The sequence below is a fragment of the Galeopterus variegatus genome, unplaced genomic scaffold, assembly GCF_000696425.1.
Source record: "Galeopterus variegatus unplaced genomic scaffold, G_variegatus-3.0.2 Scaffold3427, whole genome shotgun sequence".
Classification (NCBI taxonomy): Eukaryota; Metazoa; Chordata; class Mammalia; order Dermoptera; family Cynocephalidae; genus Galeopterus; species Galeopterus variegatus.
The window spans coordinates 49,823-76,155 of NW_007729538.1; the positions used below are offsets into that span (position 1 = coordinate 49,823).

Sequence of the window (26,333 nt, forward strand, 5' to 3'; positions counted from 1 at the left end):
GTATGTATGTGTATAAAATATAGATATATATGTATATATATATATATTACACACACATATATGTGTAAATACATATATATATACACACACACATACAAATATATATATTTGGTCTCTCTGTGTATATACACACATACACACACACTTTTTTTTTTTTTTTTTTTTTCATGGCTGGCCAGTACAGGGATCCAAAATCAGGAAGTATATATAGGGAGCCCAGGTTTCACAGGCAGTAGGAAGTAAAAGGGAGGGGAGCCAGTTAGATGACAGATGGAAATAGGTGATGTAGCTTCCAATGTCATCCATCCCCATAATGTTTAGGGGTTTTTAATCTTTAATTGCTGTAAAACTTCCCTAGTATATTTGATTTGATTTGATTGATACATTGAAGTATATAAAGACTGTGACCTACTTGCCCCAGAGGCAAATTGAAACACACAGGGATATAGAAGCAAGGATCTAAAAAGAAAAATGGGGAAGAACAGATCTAGAAGTCACAAAGTGGCTCTGAGTTAATATGAAGAGGTAACATAAGACCAAGTTTAATCAGAGTTTTAATGGCCAGTGGGGCCTGGACAATATTTGTATTATGTAAATGTGTATAAAATAGTTTAGAAGGAAATAAACCAATAGTTTAAAAGCAATTCACTATTTAATGGGATTATACTAAAATAATAATCAGAACGAGTAATTTATTTCTTTTGAATATATTTAATTAAAGTTGTATGAAGAATAAAGAAATACCCCATAGTGATATTTTAGTTTAGAAAGTTGATATTAAATGCAATAGGATGAAAAATATTAGGGGAAAAAATACCTTGTAGGTCAAACCTTATTAATTCCAAGTCATGCTCTTCATTATGAGTTAAATTTTTCTCTTTTCATTTCATTTTCTTTATAATTAAAGTGGCATAAGGATGCCAAACTTTCTCATTGAAATTGTGATGAGGAATATGTAATAAAGCACTTTTACAATGTCAATTGCACCTTCATTATTAATAATATAAGTGACCCCTATGATAAAACAATTGTTGCTTCCCAATTGAGCATTAGGTTTCTAAGAACTATAATGGAAGAATAAACTATTGAAGAAATTAAGTGCTTAAGAGCTCCCAGAAAAAAAAAAAAAAGAAAAAGATTCTTATAATTATCTTTATATTGATAAAAATAAATGCAAGACATCCACTTAATTAAAAGATATGATTGCTATTATGCCCATTATAAAGTAAAAATGTATGTCCTATATGATTAAAAACTATTTATTATGCCTTATAGCAATGATTAAGGAATTGTTTTCCTTAAAGCTTCAGTGATTTACTGGAATACTTATTTTCATTTTAATGGATAATATACATAGTTAAATCCACAATTTCTGCTTTGTGTCTATCCAAATATTTTACAACTTCCTACTGTTATGACTTAAAATTATTTACTGCTGTTTTTGTTTGTTTGTTTGTTTGTTTGTTTTGTTTTGTTTTGTTTTTATGTCATCAAAGAAAACACCATTAGAGCTTCGTACAAAGCTCCTTTGGTTTTCTTCTTTTACATCTGGCTCCGGGATGCAGATATAAGGATTCAGTTTATGTTTTATCTCATCTTTTTAAGTCTCCTATAAGACTTCATTGGAACACTAACAATAAAACAAAGTTCAAGCCTCATCAAGTTTAACTTCACCATCTGCATTATTTCTATCTCCTACTTCCATCCTCTAGTTAAATCTTTTTTTTTTCTTTTTTCTTTTTTTTTAATGATCATCAACAAGAGTGACTTATGCAAACTCACACTGAAAGAAGTAAAACCCAAATTAGAATTCCATGTGAATACAACTTGCATTGGGGTAGAATTTTACAGATTAAAACTTTTAAAAGAGTTTTACCATTTTAGTTGCAACAATAGAAAGTCTAAACAGAATTTCTCTCTCTCTTTCTCTCTCTCTCAGGCACACATACACTCACCCACACACGCATACAGAGGAATTCAAAGGCCCACATAATTAAACTCTGCAGGGGACAGACCAGGTAAGCTTTAACTCAATGTCATCATATTCCTTCTACTTTGCTCTAAAAGAGCAACAATGGTCTCATTACTGGAAGAATTCAGGCATGCTCCTCCCTCAGGCCTTTGTCTTGAATATTTTTACTCAGATTTGTGATTTATAGGCTTCTTCATTCTGTTTCCGTATTCTCTCAAAAGTTACTTTCTCTGTTAGTCTTTCCCTTGACATGAAATCTAAAAATGTTAAATACTCCCTTCTTGCCCATACACATCATTGTCCTCTTGCGATCTTTCTTCTTAACAACTACTGCCACCTGGCTTCCCAACTCACAATATAGTTCTTCATTACTTTTCATACTAGATTACAAATGCCATGTGATCAGGATCCACTTCAATAATCTCCTGATCCATGTCTTACACCTCAGAGACAGTTATCTCTCCTCTCTTCTCTCTCTTACATAGACCAATTTTTCAATGGTTTTCTGAATAGAAGAAAAAAAAAAAGAAAATTTCCTTGAAAAAGTTTTACTATTTAAAAATTTGCCTCTCATAATTAAGGAGAAATTATTGGTGAAAGCACACGAAAATTTCCTTGAAGAAGTTTTACTATTTAAAAATTTGCCTCTCATAATTAAGGAGAAATTATTGGTGAAAGCACACAAAGGGGGGTGGTTATTTACGTGAATCTGATTTATATTGTTTGAATCCTTAAGATGGTAGCTCTTCTCCCACTATGATTATTAACAGAAGTTAGAACCATAATATCTGCATATATGCTAAAGCTAAAAACTTCATTAAATGGATAAGTTATCTTGCTCTTATACAGATTCTTGGTAGGCAAGTTGACTTCTGCCTCAAGTTGTGCTTGGAAGAGAGCAGTGTCCTCTCACTAGCTTTTTGCTTTTAAGGATTTTTCATATGCATATATTACTTCTTTCTTCTAGTTCTTCAATAAACAAAAAACAATGTATTTCTACTTGGAAGAAATTTTTCAAACACAAGAAAATATCTTTCAGTGAATTCATGGTTAAGCAATTCTCAGATGATTTTGTTGCCATATAATTGTTAGTAGTGCAAAGTGGTAGAACCTTCTTTTATGGTCAAACTCACAGTATTATCTGGGTTCTTTTGACTTTGCCTTCCTAGCTTAGCCAACAATAATAAAGCAAGAATTGTTTCCAACTTACAAGAATTAACAGAAATTAAAGTTACCACATAGCTTCCATTATATATCACGGATTTTGTGTATAGAAAATTTTCAGGTGTCTTAATAGCAGTTCTAGGACAAAAATAGAAATACTCAGGGATTAGTGCTTATGTCAATGTCACTTCTAAATGCAGGATATATGAACTAATTGGTCTACAATGAGAAGTACTTTGAAAATCCACATTTTCTACTGATTGAGTATAATAATTAGCACTAGCTATATGTTCTAGTCCGTTTGTGTTGCTGTAACAGAAATACCTGAGACTGGGTAATTTATAAAGAACAGAGATTTGTTTGACTTATGATTCTGGGACAGCTGCATCTGGTGTGAGCCTCAGGCTGCTTCTACTCATGGCAGAAAGTGGCAAGCAGCCAGCAGGTACAGGCAAATCATATGGTGAGAGGAATCAAGAGAGAGCAAGAGGGGAGGTGTCTGGGTCTTTTAAACAACCAGCTCTCATGAGAACTAATAGAGCTAGATCTCACTCATTATTCCCCCCTCCCCCAGGGGGAGCATTGATCCATTCATGAGGGATCCGCCCCCATGATTCAAACAGCTTCCAGCACTACCATATTGGAGATTCAGTTTCCACATGAGTTCTGGGAGAACAATACATCCAAACTCTATCACTATATAATAGAGAAAAATCAAGAGGGACTTCCAATGATGAATTAATAAATGTCTCTCATACTTTTTAATTTAATTTCAGTTTTATAACATTATTTATTTACAGGAGAAAGTACCAAAGGAATTGTATATATATATATATATATATTTTTTTTTTTTTTTTAAAAGTTATAATTGGCCAAAAGCCTATTTTTATCACGTGTAACTGATCTCTTTATTAACGATGTTGAGAGCTCAGTAGTGTCATCCAGTTAACTTTAAAATAACCCGGATCGATCCAGAGGAACACATTATCTCTGAATTCTTGAATTAAAACACCTGGTAAAAAAAAGATAGAAATAGGAAACACCTGAAGGAATTATAAAATTACCTATACTCATCCCCAAAGATTAGGATATCATGATGAATTTTAGAATTCTAAATATAGTTCAGCTTTATGCCTTTTATGAGGGCCAAGAATTAAAATAGGTCTTAAACTTATACTATCAATAAAGTGGGCTTTAAGAAAAATAGAAAAAGAAAACTTTTTTCAACTTATGTTAGATTATCACATTTAAAAGTTTTATTCATTTATTATTTCTGTATTATTACTCTCATGCATCTATGATTGTTTTCTACTGTCAGTTTTACACAGGGGGGCATTACTTAACTAATATTCTTCCCAATATGGACATCTAATCATTAGAAAAGGGGTTCTACACTATTCTGAAGTTATCTTTAACAATTGTGAAGTAATGTTGCCAACTTGCACTCTAAGTCCAACAAAAGCATTAATTAAAAATGAGGCAAACCACCTAATTTGTGAGAAAGTAGAACCACATGTAATTTACTATACAGTCAACATCTTAATTGCAGATATAATCACAGTTATTTTAGAAGCCTGTAGGTTAACTAATTTTTATTCTTTCTCAATAGGTATTGGTGAATCCTTAATCAGGTGTTTTTATGGAAAGTGTCACTATACTTTTATAATCTCTTAGATTTCTTTGTCCTCTTCTTTGTGTCATTTCACTAGTACACGTCTTTGAAAGAATATTTATCTAAAAATTACATTGTGGAAACTCTATACCACGGGCACACAGTTCAAAACAAGACAGACCGTGATGCTACCTCATGCTTTTACAATAGTCTCTCACTGGGATATATATCTTTAATTGCAAACAAAAAGAAAAGAATAAAAGAAACCTAACATCAATTGCTCAAAGTTTAGATTTGATAATAGTGTCTACCTATTACTGAGGAAGTATTTCTTAAACTGACAGCACACACACACTCATGCATGTACAACCAGAGAAAGAGAGAGAGAGAGCAGAGAGAGAGAGAGAGAGAGAGAGTGGAGAAAGGGAGAGAGAGATCCACACATCACTATTTCCTATCTCCTTTCCCAGCTCTTCATAATCCTTTCCTATCTAAATCTGACATAAGCAGAAATTTTTTTAGGAGTAAGAATTGCAGGCAGACCAAGGGCTAGAATGGGTATCTCCCTAGGTCCTGAAATAATATGAGTGACTTCTTATTTATTTATTTTTTGGCTGGTTGTTGCTATTGTATTTTAAATAGGTTTACTATTAGCAAATCTGGGTTAGTTACCAATTATTCTTGCATCTGTTATGAGGACAGAGCAAGGAATTTATTGATTCTTTGTAAGTTGCTCATTATCCGCAGCCAGATAGTTACCTGAAGACCTAACTCTGTTTATTTTTCTAGCTGTCCTTCATAGAATTAGCATGACTTTTTCAAGCAATCTGTCTCAACTCCCCAAAACATTTCTTCTGAAAATATGCAGAATACCAGAACTTTAAAATGAGAAGCAAAGTTTAATTATGTAATTGTACCAAAAAGGTTTGATACACCCTATCTCCCAGTTAAATTTTCATGCAAATAAGAAATTATTCTTCCCATTTGGATAATAAATATAGAAATCAGACAAAACTGAATTTTGTTTTTTTAAAAATTAGCTTCCCCTCTCTCTTCTTTTCACTGCACAATGTTATAATTGGCCAAAAGCCTATTTTTATCACGTGTAACTGATCTCTTTATTAACGATGTTGAGAGCTCAGTAGTGTCATCCAGTTAACTTTAAAATAACCCGGATCGATCCAGAGGAACACATTATCTCTGAATTCTTGAATTAAAACACCTGGTAAAAAAAAGATAGAAATAGGAAACACCTGAAGGAATTATAAAATTACCTATACTCATCCCCAAAGATTAGGATATCATGATGAATTTTAGAATTCTAAATATAGTTCAGCTTTATGCCTTTTATGAGGGCCAAGAATTAAAATAGGTCTTAAACTTATACTATCAATAAAGTGGGCTTTAAGAAAAATAGAAAAAGAAAACTTTTTTCAACTTATGTTAGATTATCACATTTAAAAGTTTTATTCATTTATTATTTCTGTATTATTACTCTCATGCATCTATGATTGTTTTCTACTTAATAACTAACAGAATTATTAAATTAATAATTTTAATACTTCTCATGCAAAATTTTCAAGTCAATATTCTAAAATTTTATAAGAACTAAAATAAACTATGCGATTTTACCAAATTTCTGAAGTTAGGAGACTGCCTCAATAGTTCTACCTGACTTAAAATAAGTAAAGCCATTTAGTTCATTACATTTTTTCTTAAGCCTAAGAAAAATCATGTTACTCCAATAATAATTTATTAGAAGGAATAATCCACAGTTAGTTAAATTATTAAAAAGAAAATCAAAATTAATATAATGTATAAGACATTATTTGAGAAACTGACTTATAATACATATTTACGAAAAAAAAATATTAAAGTGATTTAGGGAAAACAAATTTAAGAATATACAATGAAACTTTGAAGAAATACCATACTTGGACTACCAAAAGGAAAAGTGAACTATAGATTTCTAATAATTAAAAGGTTGTGGCATTGGAATAAAAAGAGAATTAAATTAATAAAAACATATAGAAAACCAAACGCGAGAATGTACTTACTGTCATTTTCTGGATGTGTAAGCTTAAATCAGTAAGATAAAGATTGATTATAACAAAATTTATTGGAAAAATGGTAAGATATTTTTTGGAGGAAGATTTACTTTACATTACACTTCTGTAGATGAAAAGATATTTCAGTCACTTTTAGTCCTCTTACTGGGACAGCAATCTACTCAAATATGTCAGTCTATTCCATGCAAAAACAAATTTGAAAGTCTGTAGGAAGTGGATAAATTTCTGGACAATACCAACTACTAAGACTGAACCAAGAAGAAATAGAAACCCTGAATGGACCAATAACTAGCAACATGATTGAAGCAGTAACCAGAAGTCTCCCAACAAAGACAAGCCCAGGACAGGATGGCTTTACTGCTGAATTCTTCAAAATCTTTAAAGAGGAATTAATACCAATTCTCTTCAAACTATTCCAAAAAATTGAAACAGAGACCATTCTCCCAAACTCATTTTATGAGGCCACCATAACTCTGATACAAAAACCAAACAAAGATATAATAAAAAAAGAAAACTATACACCAATATCCTTGATCAACATAGACGCAAAATCCTCAACAAAGTATTAGCAAATAGAATACAGCAACACATCAAACAAATTACTCACCATGATCAACTGGGATTTATCGCAGGGATGCAAGAATGGTTCAGCATAAACAGGACAATAAATGTTATGCTTTACATTAATAAAATCAAGTACAAAAACCATATGATTATCTCAATAGACACAGAAAAAGCATTTGACAAAATTCAACATCCCTTCATGATAAAGACTCTAAGCAAATTAGTATAGAAGGAAAGTATCTCAACACAATAAAAGACATATAGAACAAAGGCACTGCCAATATCATTCTGAATGAGGAAAAGCTGAAAGCTTTTCCCTTAAGAATGGGAACAAAACAAGGATGCCCACTCTCACCACACCTGTATAACACAGTGTTGGAAGTACTAGTCAGAGCAATCAGGCAAGAGATAGAAATAAAGGGCATCCAGATTGGAAAAGATGAAGTCACATTGTCTGTACTCGTAGATGACATAATCGTATATACAGAAAAGCCTAAAGACTCTACAAAAAACCTCTTAGAGTTGATAAATGTTTTCAGTAAAGTTGCAGGATACAAAATCAACACACAAAAAATCAGTAGCATTTTTATACTCCAACAACAAACTAGCAGAAAAATAAATCAGGAAGCTAGCTCATTTACAATAGCCACCAGAAATAAAATAAAATAAAGTACTTAGGAAAAAAATTAACCAAGGAAGTGAAAGACTTCTACAATGAGAACTAAAAATCACTGTTGAAGGAAATTAAGGCAGACACAAACAGGTGGAAAGAAAATCCAGGCCCTTGGATTAGAAAAATTAACATTGTGAAAATGTCTTTACTACCCAAAGTGATCTTCAGATTCAGTGTAATCCCCATCAAAATACCAATGAAGTTCTTCACAAAAATAGAAAAAAGCAATCTTAATATTCAAATATAACAACAAAAGACCCTGAATATCTAAAGCAATTCTGAGGTAAATAAATAAGTGAATAAAATAAAGTAAGAGGTATAACATTACTTGACTTCAAATTATACTAGAAAACTATAGTAACCAAAAAAGCATGGTACTGGCATAAAAACAGATGCATAGACCAAAGGAACAGAATAGAGAATCTAGAAATAAACTCACATTCTTACAGCCAACTGACCTTTGACAGTGCATCAAGAACATACATTGGTGAAAAGACTGCCTTTTCAATAAATGTGCTGGGAACACTGGACATCCACATGTAGAAGAATTAAACTAGCCCCATACCTCTTGCCATATACCCAAGTCAACTCAAAATGGATTAAAGGCTTCAGTATAAGACCTGAAACTATAAAACTCCTAATAGAATACATAGGGGAAACACTTCAGAAGTCAGACTGGGCAAAGACTTTATGAATATGACCCTCAAAGCTCAGGCAACAAAGGAAAAATTAGCAAATGGGATTACGTCAAACTAAAAAGCTTCTCCCCAGCAAAAGAAGCAATTAACACATCAAAAAGACAATCTACAGAGCAGGATGAAATATTTTCAAATGATGCATCTGACAAAATATTAAAATCTAGAATATACAAGGAACTCAAACAACGTAGTTAAAAAAACAAACATACAAACACAACAAACAACAACAACAAAAAACAAATAACCTGATTAATGTATGGGCAAGGGAGCTGAATAGGCATTTCTCAAAGGAAGATATCCAAATGGCCAACAGACACTTGGAAAAATGCTCAACACCTAAGCAACAGGGAAATGCAAATCAAAACAACACTGAGATAATATGGGCAAGGGAGCTGAATAGGCATTTCTCAAAGGAAGATATCCAAATGGCCAACAGAAACTTGGAAAAATGCTCAACACCTAAGCAACAGGGAAATGCAAATCAAAACAACACTGAGATATCATCTCCCCTCAGTTAGACTGGCTGTTATTGAAAAAGAGAATAGCAAGTGTTTGTGAGGATGCAGAGAAGGGGAACCCTCCTTCACTGTTGGTGGTACTTTAAATTGATGCAGCCATTACGCAAAATGGTATGGAGGTTCCTCAAACAACAACAGGTAGAACTGCCATACGATCCAGCAATCCCACTGTTGTATATATACCCAAAGGAATGGAAATCATCATGTCAAAGGGATACCTGCACTACTATGTTTATCACAGTTCTATTTATAATAGCCAAGAGTTAGAGACAACCTACATGTCCATCATTGGAATACTGGATAAGGAAAATGTGGTATATACACACAATGGTATACTACTCTGCCTTAATAAAGAATGAAATATTGCCATTCACAGCAACATGCATGAACTTAGAGAAAATCATGTTAAGTTAAATAAGCCAGGCACAGAAAGAAAAATGCCACACATCCTCACCTGTAAATGGCAACTAAAAATAAATAAATAAATAAATTCAAATAAATAAAAAGGTACAACAATCACAATAATACGTTGAACTTTCAAAAGGAGAGAACTGAGCTTACCAGAGGTAGGAAATAGGGAGGGAGAGGGGGAAGAAGGGAGGAATTGATAAAGGGACATGGAAAATGACAGCACTCTATAAGGTTGAATATACTAATTTCTTATTTGAGCATCATGTATCGCACACCGGTATTAATATTCAACTCTGTACCCTACAGATATGTACAATCAACGTTATGTTATAATAATTTTTTTTTAATGAGAAAATTTAAACTGCTGTGGAAACAAAATGACATATTTTTAAAGGTATTGAGATATTTATTGCCTTTAGAAATTGTGATTATTTTTTTGTTTGTCTCTATTTTAAAGTTATGTCTAAAAAAACGAGGACAGTTCTGTTCTTTCACCCCCTCGTGTCTTCCCAAGAACAGACTCACAATAAATATGTATTGAATAAATAAATAATCCTGCAAAATAATGGTTATATTTTAAAATGCGAAAATAAAAGACTTGAGTTAGGTAACAGTGTTTTTGTTCTTGGAAATGTACTGTTGAAACACGAAGAAAAACCATGAAGGGAAATAAAGGAAGATATAGAGAGGGGAAGAGCAAGCTTTCTGGTCATTAGCAATGTGCATTCCTGTGGGACAGAACAGACTGTGAATAATAATTTTATTATTCAAATAATTCCTTTGAATACTGTGTATCACTTCACAACGATGAAAATTCTAATGTTTGCTTGAGTCATCGTCTCAGAATTGGACAGAAAAAAGCCTTATTTGTTTTGCTTTTGGCTATCTGTTTTATACTGAGAGAGGAACAGAGGTAATAAGTCACTGCAGTCTAAGAAAAGCTTGGCAACTTACAAGCCATTAAATTAAATCGGTCATCCAGACACGAATATTTCTACATCATTTCACATTTTCCCTTTACGCAAATTTGGAAATCAGTTAAATATGGTGCCTTTGTGAAAAAAGCCAGACATTCAATAATTTATGATCACCTCAGTTCTTGTTTAAAGTACACATGAAAGCGAAAAGGAAAATATTCCTGTCATACCATTCAGAGATATACAAGTGTAGTTATTCTGGTATATATAAATATATGTTTATCAGAGCATTTCATTTTACATTATTATTGTTATTAAAGAATTAACATGTATATGCCACACTCACACATGCCCAAACACACATATATGAGAAAAAGAGAAGTTGTATATTCTTATCTCTCTCAATGCAATCTTAAAATCTTTCCCCATTGTTGGCGGCGAGTCTGGAGCACCAGTGTCGGGAAACAGCGCGATCCTGAGTGCTGTGTGCTGTGATACCAGAGATAAAATGGACATGGACATGATATATGATATTTAAATAAATAAAAATACTCCATAGATGGTGCCATAATTTAATAAATTAACCCTCTATTTTTAGCAGCTTTCAGTAGCTTATTTTATAAAAAATGTGGTTAAAGCAAAAGAACACACATCTTTGTAATATTTTCTAATTTTACCACCTTTACTTTTTGATAACTAATTTTTTTCCTGATGAGAACTTTTATAATTCAGATCATATAGAAAAATATTTTTTGTTAGATATTCACTACCCCTCCCTTTAAAAAAAATCCTTTTTATCATACAGTGGGGATTTAAGAGTTCCAACTCAAGTGTTGAACTTAGGGGAAAGACTTGCTTTCTATTTCATCGTTATTATTACTATTTTCTGTACTATATCTTCTTTTTCTCCTTCCAGCATTCTTAGTATATGGCTATTAAATATTTTTGTTTAATTCTCCAAAATCATCTTATTTTTTTTTCTCTTTTAATTTCCACCAAATTGCCTTTTCCCACTGAGTTTGGACAATGTTTTTGATGTACTCTGATGACTCAGTAACTCTGCTTCTACTAAATCCATTCTTCCATTGTCCACTTATGCAATATTCTTTAACTATTTAATTAATTAATTTCTTATTATAGGTTTTTTTTCTCATTTTAAAACAGCTTTATTGGGATATATTTCATATAACATAAAATTTACACATATCAAGTGTATAAAATTCAATGATGTTCATTACATTCACAGAGTTCTATAACTATCACCACTATCTAATTTTAGAACATTTCATTATCCCCTAAGAAAAACCTGTATTCTTTAGTATTCATTCCCCTTTCTCCCTCTGTCCACCTCCAAGCCCTACACAACCACTAATCTGCTTTCTGGCTCTATACATTTAAAACATAGAATTTCTCCCCTTTAGGTACTTTTCCTACAATTAGACCATGCTATTTTTTAATTTAGAAACCTGTACTTCATATTAAATAATTTCTTCTTCTAAGATGTACCAACTTCTAAAAAAACCCAGATTACAAAAAAATATGAATAAGTTAAGGTTTTTTTGTCCAAAATTAATTTATTGAAATTACTTTCTATGGAAACTATATTTTTTCAGTGATTAGTATGGCTACTTTCCTAAACTTCAAACTCTTTTCTTTCACTCATAGGTAAAGGTTTCCTTTATTTAATGTTGATTACTGAGACGGGCCCCTGCCAGAGACATTAATACAAAAAAAGTAAAAAAAAAATATTTATTATATTTTTCTTGACATATCGAAAATCCAAAAATTTTTGCTAACTAATGAGTAATAACTGCAGCTGCTTGTATCCATTCATCAGCAGTGTGTCCTCCCTGATCTGCTTCCCTTGTTAGTAAAAGCAAGCTTACTGAGTACAGCATCACACGATCTCTGATCCCTAAAATATGTAATCTTTTAGGCATTCATCATGTAGGATAACTCCATTATTTAAAAGGCCCCAGTGTTTCTTATCACGTTTTGTATTAATACTAAAGAGCTACACATAAAAAACATGGTGACTTGTCTCTATAATTGCATCTTCTCTCATTTTTTTCATCAGCTAGCTCATTGTTTACTCTTTAAATAAAATAACATAGTATGCTCAGGGAACTCTCTCTATCTCAGCTACTCTGAATCATTGACTGTCCCTTCATTATACCATGGTCTTTCATTATTCTGTGTTTTGCACATGAAGTTTCTCTCTATAAAATGCTTTTTCCATTTCATATAGTTTATAAATACATGCCCTTAGCCGGAATGAAACCTCTTGCTACCTATTGTGATATGTGGACTACTTCCTTTCTCTTTGCATTGTGAATAGTACTACCTTTCTATATACCACTAATCCCAATGAATGAGATTTCTTGGAATGACTGTAAACACACACTAGGCTGTGAGTTCAGTGAGAGCAAGGATACTGTCATTAAACTTTTAATTTCTTCTTACGATAATAACTGGAGAGTAGTTATGTTTCAATAAATGTTTGTTGAATTTTCTCATTTCATCAGAATAGTCTGGTCATTGAATTGTCAACAACTATTGTGATGTGCCGCAGAAATATTAAGAATAATGGCAGATCACGATATGACCTTATGTAAATTCCCAAAATTCTTGAGAATTTCCTTCAGAAACACGTTTCCCTTGGCCTTCCATAAAACCAAAACAGGCCAGCTCTTCTGTTTCCTTTTGTATTTTACCTTTTTTATGGCACAGATACTATTTTTAGGTGCTACCAGTGGAGCTGGAAGGAAACTGATGATAACATTTAATAATAATATTACTAATAATATAATATTATTAAGTTATCATTAATAATGTCATTAATCTAGATAATATATTTAGTACTGATTTTACAGTATTAATTTTTCCACAAGGCTCTGAATATAAATGGAAATTGGATATTAATTTATGTAAATTCATCACTGTTTTTCACATTTTTAAAAATGGGATACAATAAGGTATTTTATGAATAAATAAAATATTGATGATTTATTAGTACTACTCAAGAAGGATGAGTGAATAGCAAATGTCAATTCAAAAAGGAGGTGTCACAAAAACAGTAAAACATTAGATTCATAAGATTTACTTCAAATTTTAATGATAGTATTTCTTGTGTGTCAATTAACATTTACACTAAAAATATCATTATTGGAAAATAAATATGAAATAAAAAATAAAGTAAGAAATAATGAGATTTGAAACCCAAGTATATATGTTTAATTTTCCAGCCCTGTGAAAATAAAGGAGTGTGAGCTTAAAAAAATGCACACACACACTTACACACACACATATATAATTTCTGTCTCCTTACCTGAAGTAGATTGTGGAATATAATAATATTTACTCTATCCAGGCTGTTGAAAAAACTAATAAAAAGATTTAAATGAAATAATAGTTTTAAACCCCTTTGAACAATAGTGAATATATATATGGTAAAATGGTCACACACATACATATACACATGAACACACACACACACATTGAGAAAGGAGACAGAAAAAGAAACAGAGAGGGGGAGAGTTATCCTATCATTTCCTATATTGTTTCTAAAAACTTGTAACTGCTTAAATTGAACATAAATAGAATTACCAGAAAATATAGATGCTGCAATGCTAGGTATAAGCCATGAATTTGTGAAAATTTCTTCAAGAGACAGAAGTTTACAACATTCAATATATCATGAAAAGCCATGTTATTAAAAGAAATCATTATCTTTCCTAAGAAAAGTAGTTGTTAAAATAAGAAATCAACATATAGATTTGTTTTAAAATCCTCTTAATACTATCAATCAAAATCGGTTTTCCTCTATAAAAAAGAAAAGCCTAAAGGAAAGCAACATTGAATATATTTGGCAAATAATATGATAAATCAGTTGGTTAGGGTTATAAAATTGTTATGAATATGTATTTTGTGTCAATCATATAAAAATTGCAAATCTTTTGTTCTACAAAACTTGCTCCTTTCTGATGTAACTTGTACTGACATATGATACAAGAAATAGATTACTTTTCTTTTTATAGACAATTTTCTTGATTCTTTTCCTTTTTACTGGCATTATGAAACTACTTCATCATTGTCTTAATTTCACTGTTTGCTTACCAAAATTACGCCTCTCACAAGCTTATTGAAGTTCAATGTCAGTTCAAGTTTAGTTTTCTAATATGTGTGAGTTAATTAGTTCACTGTCAACAATAAGATAGATGTTGACTTCCAAATGCATGTTTATATATTCCACCCCACAGAACCTACTCACTACCAAAATAAACAGGGCAAATGGTGAATTGATTTCTCTTTTTTATTTTTATACATAAATTGGGCAGTCAAATACAGAATATATTAACACACTGCTATTTTCCAAATATATTTTATTAGCAATTTATGAACATCTGTTGTTTACAGCAATTAATTTTTTGTTGTTGTTGTTTCCCTACAGAAACATGAAGTATGTACTTTGTAGAATAAGGGCCTGTAGGGAAAATATAGCAAAATGTTCTGGGCCCATCAGATGTTCAGAATCTTGCTGAGCATTTGATGTAAATATGCACGTGCACCCAGGTGTTCCTTGGTTATTGTCTAATGTAATTGCACATGGGCACCCAGGTGTCCTGAGTTAATGGACTTAAGTATAAAGGATGAGTGGCTCTGATCCACAGTGCCCCCTGCCCCCAGGATGCCTCTGGGTGGCCATGGGGAGACTGCCACCACCACTGCTGCTGGATCTGCTGTAAGCTGTTGCCACCACTGCCAAGGAAGCTGAGGACTGAGCTCGTGTCATCTGCCAATGGCTCCCAGGATCTTTTCCCAATTACCTAGCATGAACCTGTATGTGAGGGGTTTGGTGACCCAGCCTGGCATGTGGGGTGCCTGTGACCCAGTCTGTACAAAGGGTTTGAAGGGTCTGTGGGCCCTAACTCCTTATCCCTGACAATACAAATGGAAAACCTAGTGTAACTAAAATAATGAAACATTTTTGCTTTAGTTATGATTTTTTTGTAGCCATACAATTGGTGTAGTCACTTAGCCATAACCCTACAGGGCCCATTTGATACATTTGGTAAATATTTAAAATTTCAAACAATCTTCAGCAAATGAGTTTAATCTCACCTTTAGATAGAGAATCTTTTGGCAAATGTGTTAAGTTATGCTATGGTAACTAAATCTCCCTCTCCAAACACACACACACATACTCATATATTTCAAACAATCTTCAGCAAATGAGTTTAATCTCACCTTTAGATAGAGAATCTTTTGGCAAATGTGTTAAATTATGCTATGGTAACTAAATCTCCCTCTCCAAACACACACACACATACTCATATATTTCAAAAACCTACAACAGATGATCATTTGTAATTCCTATCACTTGCTACATGTAACTCTTCTTATCCTCCTTCAATCAAGGGATAAAACTTTGAGTATATAATCTACTTAGGGCAAACAACCATTCCAATTTGCTTAGGATACAGGCCTATTCTAAACAAAGGAAGTTCCAGGTGAACTCAATTGAGTTGGTCACCCTAACTGTGAATTCATTTAAATAAAGACTTTTATTTTGATTTCAGAGAAGGTTGAAATTTATGCATTTTGAAATATATTCCCAGACCAAAGCAGATTTTCTGATAAATATTTTTACCTAATAATTCATGTATTCAAAGGGAAATAGTATTAAATACAAAGATTATTTAAAGCATTAATCCCAAGCATTAATTTGGGATGATTAAATTGTTAAGTGAGCATTTCTATGGAATGCATTTTTTTAATTTAAATCCCATTAGGTCTAAATAAAATTGATAGAGAATAATTAGTATTACTGTGCTACCTGAGGTCACTGTGGAACTTAAAATATCTTAACAGAGAAGACCATTATTCTACAACAAATTAACTTCAATTTAAAAGAGAAGCCACTTTAGAGTAACTGAATTCCACAAAGACACCTATGTGGTCATAACAAACCATCTTGGATTATTAAATTGTGTTTTCTATTTAAGATTATAAGAACTAAAAGTATAGTGTTTTAATAAGTATGACATTAATCTCCATTTCCATACAAATTCAGAATTACTTTTCCTTCATTAGCAGCATTTTCAAAATTCGTAATTAAAAAGTAAGAGTTTGATTTACTTAAGAACCATCTTACTTGAATCATATAACACTATGAAGAGGACACTTTATGGATTCATGGTCAATTAAACAAGTAATTTTTCCACAACAGTATTATGAAATTATCATCAGGTGTTTAATATCCTCCACCATATGACAATTATCCCTTAAGAATATTGTCTGGAAGTATGGTTTTCCCAATAAACTAAAATGAATCCACCAAAATAAAAATCAGTAAGAAAAGCTATGCTATATTTTTATGTTTCCCTTCTCCCTTGGTTGCTAGAAAGCTCAGTGCTATTTAGAGATAAAGTTTTAGTTTATTCATTCTAAAGCCTGTACTTTTCTATCTTGTTACCTTACTTTACTAATATTATATTAATATGATTTGAATGTGATATTGTACATCTGTTTTCTTGTTATTGCTGCAAGGTGTGTTGGGTGTGTGTGGTGTGGGTGTGCATTCTCACATGAACATTCAAGTTATGAATAACAAGTCAGAATCAGAGATAGACCTGTATCACAATACTCCCAACCTCTACATATGGTCCAATGAAATAAATTGTTCACAACATTTAGGTTGTAAAGTCAGAAGGAAATGTATTGGTGTTGCAATAATTTATAAAAAGCAATAAGAACTCCAGTTTTCCATTCCAAATAACCCCCTGTAAGTTCAAAAGTTATCTAAAGTCAATACCTTTACAGTGTTCTCATTCAGGATAAAAGGGTCTAAGGACAGATAAATTGTTCTGAAACACCTTGAAATCTATACTTGGGGACTTTGTTATATTCATTTAGAAAAGCCAAGGAGTTTAATTTGGTCTCCACATAAATTCAAACCAGCAGGAGGAATACCATACAACTCCTGTGAGCAGGTATCCATCTGTCATCATTACTTGGCATCTGCTCCTTACTAGTCCATATCCCCCTATGTTATTACAGAAGATTTGGAGTCTTATTTCTAAATGGCTCCTTGACTCCTGAGTTTGCCTGGCAGAAATGGGGATTGCATAATTTTGGTCTAGCTGCCTCTGATATGTTTAGTTTAAACAACAACAACAACAAAACACAAACAAAACAAAATACCTAAGAGATGATTTAGTTTAAGCTTAGCTTTGTGTCTGTCATTGTTTTGTTTTATTTTAAGTAAAGAGATGACTCTACAAGTTCCTATCAATATGGATAATATGCTACTTTACCAAGTTTATTTTGTACACTCATAGATTTAGAATTTATTAGGACTTTGTATCTTTTATCATAATGAAGATCACAAATCCAATGGAGAAAATGTTCACTGACAGTGAAGATTAGTTAATGCCACTTATAGAGTTTGAAATTAGATGTCTTAATATAAAAGTGATGGTGATGAATAAATGCTTTTGGTGATTTTAAGAGTTGGAAATAAGACAGCACCAGTACACATGGTGACCTCACCAGCCCCAGGAACTGACCCACCTGCCTGTCCGCCCAACTGACAGCAGTAGCAGGCTTGGCGACCTCACTGGCAGTAGCACTCCACACCACTGCAGCAGACACTGGTGCTGTGCAAATGGTCTGTGAAAGACACTGCCACCACAAGAGGGGCTCATTGCCACACCAGCAGCCACTGCCACCTTATATGCTACCCGCTGTCCACTTGTCAGCACAGACAGAAGGAAAGTCACTAGCAGTCCCCAAGGAAAAAGGTGAACTAAGGCAAACCTGCCACCCAGAAGCCCATCTCACAGGGGGAATTACACTGCCATACGTGGTAACACACCTTGGGTGGGAGGTTGGTGTGCAGCCCACAAGATTGCATTGATCTGGGAGAGACATATGCAGAAACCCCTAGAGTAGAGAAACCCAGAATACCCAAATAGAGTAAGGAAGAAAATCCCAACCACACAAATCCATCCCCCAACTAGGGGAAGTAAGGTCCCAGGAGGAGCCTCTACCTATAGGAAAGAGAAAAGAGAAAATCCACCAGGGCCATCGATTCAACCTGAGGAGTACCAGTATGTCCCAGTTCACCTATCAGGGTCTCAGGGAGCTAACCATTAGGCAATAAGGCTCACCCATGGTCACTCAACCTAATTCAAAGAGCAACAGGGGACCCAGGTGATTTTCCCAAGAACTTAAGGACTTGTGCACATCCTGGATGAACCAGCATAATGTCACCATCCTCAGAAATGCCTGTGGCTAGGACACAGAGTCACTCACCTACAATTCCAACACTGAATTTGGCAGAAGTACTTTCACAAACTACACTACTGCCTCTACATGGAAAAAATACTAAAACACCCACTTAACAGTCAAGATAAAACATTTACAAGAGGAAGTCTCTCTCTAGAGTAATAGAATAAGCAACTGCTTTACCAGCTGATTAGACATCAATGGAGAATTACTAGAAATGTGAAGAAAAAAAAAAAATATGACACCACCAAAAGAATGATAATACTCAAATACCAGACCCTGTAGAGCAGGAAACACTCAAAATGAGTATAAAGGAATTCTGAGTGGCAATCTTAAGGAAATACAATGAGATACAAGAAGGGTCAGAGGACACAATGAAATGAGAAAAAGTATCCAGGATCTGAAGAAGAAAATGTGAAATGTGTTATTGCCTTAAAAAAGAATGTTGCAGAACTCCTGTAGCTGAAGTATTCATTCAGTGATTTTTTTTTTTAAAAAGAAAGGAAAACACAACCAAGAGCTTAAGCAGCCAGTTAGAGCAAGCAGAAGAAAGAATTTCTGATCTTGAAGTTTTTCTTTTCAAAATAACCTAGGTGGACAAAAAAAGGAAAAAAAAAATAAAAATGAAGAACATCTAAGACAGCCAGCAGACAACTTGAAGCACACAAACATCCAAATCATTTGTGTTCCCGAAGGAGAAGAGAAAGGAAAAGGCATTGAAAACCTGTTCAATGTAATAATAGCAAAAACCTTCCCAAGTATACAGAGAGACATGGACCTTCAGATCTGGGAAGCTCAAAGATCCCCAATTCAAAAAGGTCCTCTCCAACACACATTATAGTTAAACTGGCAAAGCTCAAAGTCACAAAGAGAATGTTAAAAAAAAAAAAGCAAGAAAAAGTGTCAAGTCACATATAAAGGAGTCTCCATAAGACTAACAGCAAACTTCACAACAGAAACCCTAAAGGCCAGAAGAGAATGGGATGATATAATCAAAACACTACAGGAAAAAAATGCCAGGCAATAATATCATACCCATCAAGGCTATCCTTCAGAAATGAGAGAGAAATAGTATATTTCCTAAACAAATGAAAACTGCAAGTGTTCACCCCCAGAGGACCAACCCTACAAGAAATCCTCAAAGGAGTACTGCATCTGGAATAAAAAAAAAAAACAAAAAACAATAATCACTACCATGAATATATAAAAAGAGCAAAACACACTAGTGGAACAAAAACACAAATGCAAAAGTGAAAGAACCTTTATCTAGCCACCTCAAAAAACAAACAACAAAGACAAGCAATAAAAGGAGAAAGGAACAAAAGATATTTGAACACCCAAATGAAAATTGATAAAGTTCCAGGAGTAACTCAATACCTTTCAATAATAACCCTAAATATAAATGGATTAAATTCATACTCAAAAGACAGACATTCCGATTGGATTAAAAAGATAGATCCAACAATATGCTATCTTCAAGACACACAACTCACCTGTGAAGACATACACAGACAAAGAGTAAAGGGATAGAAGAAGATACACAATGCAAATGGAAACCAAAAATGAGAAGGAGTAGCTACTCTTATATTGGGTAAAATAGACTTTCAGCCAAAAAAGCATAAAAAGAGACCAAGAAGATCATTATATAATGATAAACGGATCTATCCAGCTAGAAGAAATAACAGTCATATGCACCCAACTTGGAACACCCAGATAAATAAGGCAAACACTATTAGACCTTAAAAAAAAAAAAAAAAAAAGATAGACCACAATACAATAATAGTTGGGGACCTGAAAACACCTCTTTCAGCAACGGATAGATCACCTAGGCAACAAATCAGCAGAGAAACTCAGGATCTGAACTTCAAACTAGATCAATTGGACCTGGTAGATATCCTCAGAATATTTCATCTAACAACTACACAATATTCATTCTTCTCATCAGCACATGGAACATTCTCCAGGATAAACCACATGTTAGGTCACAAATCAAGTCTCAGCAAATTTTAAAAAATAGAAATCATTTTAAGTAGCTTCTCAGAACACAACAGATTAAAACTGGAAATCAATACCAAATGAAATTATAGAAATATACAAATACATGAAATTAATCAACATGCTCCTGAACAACCTATGAGTCCATGAAGAAATTTTTTAAAAAAATAAAAAACTTTCTTGAAACTAATGAAAATAAAGACACATCATACCCAAAAATATAGGATACTGCATAAGCAGTAATAAAGAGAAGTTTATCAAAACAAATGCTTACATGAAAAGAATAGAAAGATTTTATATAATCAACCTAATGTTTTACCTCAAAGAACTATAAACACAAGAACAATACAAACCAAAAATTAGTAGACAGAAAGAAATAATGAAGATCAGAGCAGAAATAGATGAAATAGAGACACATAAAAAGATACTAAAGATAAATGAAACAGAATTTTTTTTTTTATAAGACAAACCATCAGCTAGGTTAACAAAAAAAAAAAAAGAAGAAGAAGAAGAAGAGAGAAGACAAAAATTGCAAAAATCAAAAAATCCAAAAGGAAAAATGAGACATTAAAACTGATAACCACATAAATAAAAGAATCTTTAGGGACTATGATAAACAAATTCATGCCAAGAAATTTAAAAACCTGAAGGAAATGGATAAAATTCTGGAGACATACAAACTACCAAGATTCAACCAAGAAGACATCAAAAACCTTACAATCAACAAAAATAATCAAGATTGCAACAACAATCAGCAGTCTCCCAATGTATAAAATCCCAGGACAGGATTGTTTTACTGCCGAATTCGACCAACTCTTTAAAAAACAATTAATAACAATTATCTTCAAACTATTCCAAAAAATTAAAGCACAGGCTATTCTCCCATACTCATTCTATGAGGCCAGCATCACTTTGATCTAAAACCCAGCAGATATACAACAAAACAAGAAAACTACAGACCAATATCTCTGATGAATATAGATGCAAAAATCATTAACAAAATATTAGCAAACAGAATACAGTAACTCATCAAAAAAATTATCCATCGCGATCAGATGGGATTCATCCCAGGGATGCAAACATGGTTCAACATATGCAAGTCCATAAATGTGATACACTACATCACCAAATCAAGAACAAAAACCATATGATTTTCTCAATAAACCCAGAAAAATCAGTTTTCAACATCCCTATAAGATATATTCTCAGCAAATGAGGTAGAGAAGGAAAGTATCTCAACACAATAAAAGCCATTTAATAACGAAGGCACTGCCAATATCATCCTAAAAGCTTTCAGCAATGGGAACAAGACAAGGATGACTATTCTCACCACTCCTAATAACATAGTATTGGAAGTACTAGACAGAGCAATCAGGCAAGAGAAAGAAATAAAGGCATCCAGACTGGAAAAGATGAAATCAAATTGTTCTCATTTGAAGATAACCTGATTCTTTATAAAGAAAGGCCTAAAGACTCTACAACAAAACTCTTTGAGTTGATAAACAATTTCTGTAAAGTTTCAGGATACAAAATCAACACGTAAAAATCAGTAGCGTTTTTATATTCCAACAATGAACTAGCAGAAAAAGAAATCAAGGAAGCTAGCCTGCTTATAATAGTCACCAAAACAAACAAACAAACAAAAAATCTCTGGAGTAAAGTTAACCATGGACATGAAAAATATCTACAGTGAGAATTACAAATCACAGTTGGTAGAAATTGAAGAGGACACAAAAAGAAGGAACGATGTTCCATGGTCTTGTACCAGAAGAATTAACATAGTGAAAATGTCCATACTACCCAAAGCATTCTGCAGATTCAATGTAATCTACATCAAAATATCAGTGATATTCTTCACAAAAATAGAAAAACAAAAACAAAAACAATTCTAACATTCATATGGAACAACAAAATACCCTGAGTATCCAAAGCAATCCTGAGAAAAAAAATATAAAATAAAATAAAATAAAATATAGTCAGAGGCACTAACTGACTTCAAATTATACTATAAAGCTATAGTAATCAAGACAGCATGGTATTGTCATAAAAACAGACACACAGACCAAAAGAACGGAATAGAAAACCCAGACATCAACCCACATATTTACAACAAAACAATTTTTGGTAAAGGCACCAAGAATATACATTGGGGAAAAACTAACTCTTCAATACATGTGCTGGGAAAATTAGATATCCGTATGCCGAAGAATGAAACTGGACTTATACCTCTCTATATATATAACAAAATTGATGCAAAATGTATTGAATTAAATAAAAGGCACAAATCTATAAAACTCCTAATAGAAAACATAAGGGAAACACTTCTGAAGTAGGAGTGTGCAAAGACTTCATGAATATGACCCCCCAAGCACAGGCAACAAAAGAAAAAAATAAGCAAATTGGATTATATTGAAGTAAAAAGCTTCTTCACAGCAAAAGAATCAATCAACAGGGTGTAAAGACAACCTACAGAATGGGAAAAAAATATTTGCAAATTATGCATCCAAAAAGGATTAATGTCCAGAATACACAAGGAACTGAAACAACTTAACGGTAAAAAAACAAATAACCAGATTAAAAAATGGGGACAGGAGGTGAATAGGCATTTTTCAAAGGAACATAGACAAATGACCAACAGACACATGAAAAAAATGCTCAACATCACTCAGAATCAGGGAATGCAAATCAAAACCACATTGAGATATCATGTCACCCCAGTTAGACTGGCTAATATCAAAAAGAGCAAGAATATCAAATGTTGTCAAAGATGCCGATAAAGGAAAACCCTCTTAGAGCACTGGTGAGACTATAAACTAGTACAGACCTCATGGAAAATGGTATGGAGGTTTCTCAATCAACAACAGATAGAACTGTCATACGATCCAGCAATTCCACTGTTGAGTAATACCAAAGAAATGGAAACATTATGTTGAAGGGATACCTGTGCTTCCTTGTTTATTGAAGTTCTATTTACAATAGCCAAGAATTAGAACATACCTTAATTTCCATCATCAGATGACTGGATAAGGAAAGTTTGGTACATATACACAATGGAATACTACTCTGCCATGAAAAATAATGAAATACTGCCACTTGTAGCAACATGGATGAACTTCGAGAAATGTATGTTAAGTGAAATTAGCCAGGCAGAGAAAACAAAATACCATATATCCTCACTCATAAGTGATAGGAAAGAAAGAAGGAAGTAAAAAAGGAAGGAGAGAGAGGACAGGAAAGGAAGAGAGAGAGAGAGAGAGGAAGAGAGAGAGAGAGAACAATCATAATAACGTAATAATACGTTGAACATTCAAAAGGAGAGCACAGAGCTGAGGTCACCAGATGTGGGAAAGGGAGAGGGGGAGGAAGGTTAGGAGGAATTGGTATAATATTGAACATACTAACTATCCTGATTTGTCCATCACATGTTGCATACAGGTATTGATATTCAATGCTGTACTCCACAGATATGGACAATCACAAATGTTTTTTTTTTTTTAATTAAAAATATTTTTTAAAGACTTGGAAATTTCATAGGAGTGTATTTTTTTGGTTGCCAATCAATATAATTAAATCACAATAACTTTTCAGATTTTTTGTTGTCTTCAGTGTTGGTTCCAGTTAGTTGCATGCTCTTTTCTTAATTAGCATAGTGACATGCTTTAAGATTCATGTTTGGTCATACACTTATCAGACTGTGATTGTGAATCCAGATGGAAGACATCATGACTTGAAATAATTAGAACAAAGCTTACTCAGAGTAGCAACTGGATTAGAGAAAGTGTCAGATGTTAATGATTTCTTGAGCGCCATGATTCTACTGTATTTTTTCCTGCTAGATTCAGGGGGAGCTTGATCATTTGAAACTTAGAAAACTAGAAATTATTTTAAAGTGTGCTCTAAACAGAATACATAGACTTAATCTGTCTCTAGGGCTTAAAGTATTCACTGATTTATGTCTTTCTAAGACCTAAATAGAGTAGTATGTACTAAAACTTAATGATGGCCTCAGTGTGACTTAAAATGATTTAAATTTAATTGATTTAGTTTTGGTTATAACTAGGTATGATTTCTGTTTTGAAGATACAGAAAATTAGCATAGAGTAATTATATTATTATAAAATATGCCTTAATATCTTAAAATATTTTCAACTGATAGAAAAAATTTGTACAGTACCTTGGCATTTCAGAACTGATATGAATTGTTTCTGCTCTTCTGCGTTAATTCTATTGCATCATATACGTTTTAAATGGTGTGTCTCCTAATTTATATAACAGTTATTTTTAATTTGGGGAGAAACATATTGTAGCTCAGCAAAGAGAAAATAAGGTACTCTTGTATAATGGGGAGTGAGTCAAAACCAAAAGAATATCACATAGGCATTTTGAAAGTAAACATAAAGAAAGATGGTACAGAAAGAGAAGATAAAGAATTAGAAAAAATAAGCAAAGAGAGGAATTAAAAGTGTGTCCCATAAACTTTTCTTTAGTCACTGGTGTTAAAAATTAGCTATTCATATGCATATTAACTGATAATATTTTGATACAGTATCTATTATTTTTCATTATTTTTTTTCTAGTATGTATGCACTCCAGGGTGCACAAGAAATTCATGTTGGTTTGTGAAGAATGTTTACTTCACTCATCTGTACCTCTGCTACTATGGATCCACCTGCCACGATATTTGCCAAGCTAAAGGTCCTCCTCAATTTGAATATGTGTGGCAATTGAGATTTACAGGTAATACATTTAATTTTAAAATTTCTAATTTGACTTATCACTTCAAAATTTACAAGGCATGTATTCATTTTCTAATCACACAGGTATTTTATATCTTAAAATGCAAAATAAAGTTAAAAATGAAATTAATACACTTATACCCCAATTTTTTCTTTAACAGGAACACCAACTATATTCTAGGAATTCTGCTTTGTGCAAGATATACTAGGGTGAGGAAAACTAGAGCTGTTTCCTCCTCATGGATCTATTTGTTGGTGGGGGGGGGATATTGGACAAATATTCTCAATGATAAACATATAAATATATTTGACACAAAATGCTCTTTTGGGAACAAATAGCCTCCCATGAAAGCTAACAGCCAAAGAACCTACTAAGAGGAAAAAAAAAAAAAAGAGGAAAAACATGGGCAATTGGGAAAGGAAGTTGGGATGTCTGAAAAGCTTGCCATTCGAAAATAACCTTTGAAGAGAGATATGGAGAATGATGTCATGAAACAGAATGTGGGGAAGACAGAATTCTGGATTTAGGGTACTGTATTTCTTAAAACATTGCATTGAAAGAGATGGATCCTTTGAAGGCCTGGCTGGAGCTCTGAGAAAAAAGTAAAAGTAAGAATTGAGGGGCCGGCCGGGTGGCGCACTGGATAGTGCGCCGCTTGGGAAGCGCGGCGGCGCTCCCGTCCGAGGGTTCGGATCCCACATACAGACCGGCTCC

The 26,333-nt window shown here is 33.1% G+C and overlaps 1 protein-coding gene across 1 annotated transcript in view; it reads left to right on the plus strand.

Moving 5' to 3' along the window:
* Nucleotides 1–26,333, plus strand: part of LOC103600719 (protein eyes shut homolog) — an 80,719-nt gene that overhangs the window by 38,591 nt on the left and 15,795 nt on the right. The window contains exon 5 of the mRNA XM_008585045.1: nucleotides 25,460–25,619. Within this exon, the coding sequence (XP_008583267.1) occupies nucleotides 25,460–25,619 (160 nt within the window). The remainder of the gene's footprint in view (nucleotides 1–25,459; nucleotides 25,620–26,333) is intronic.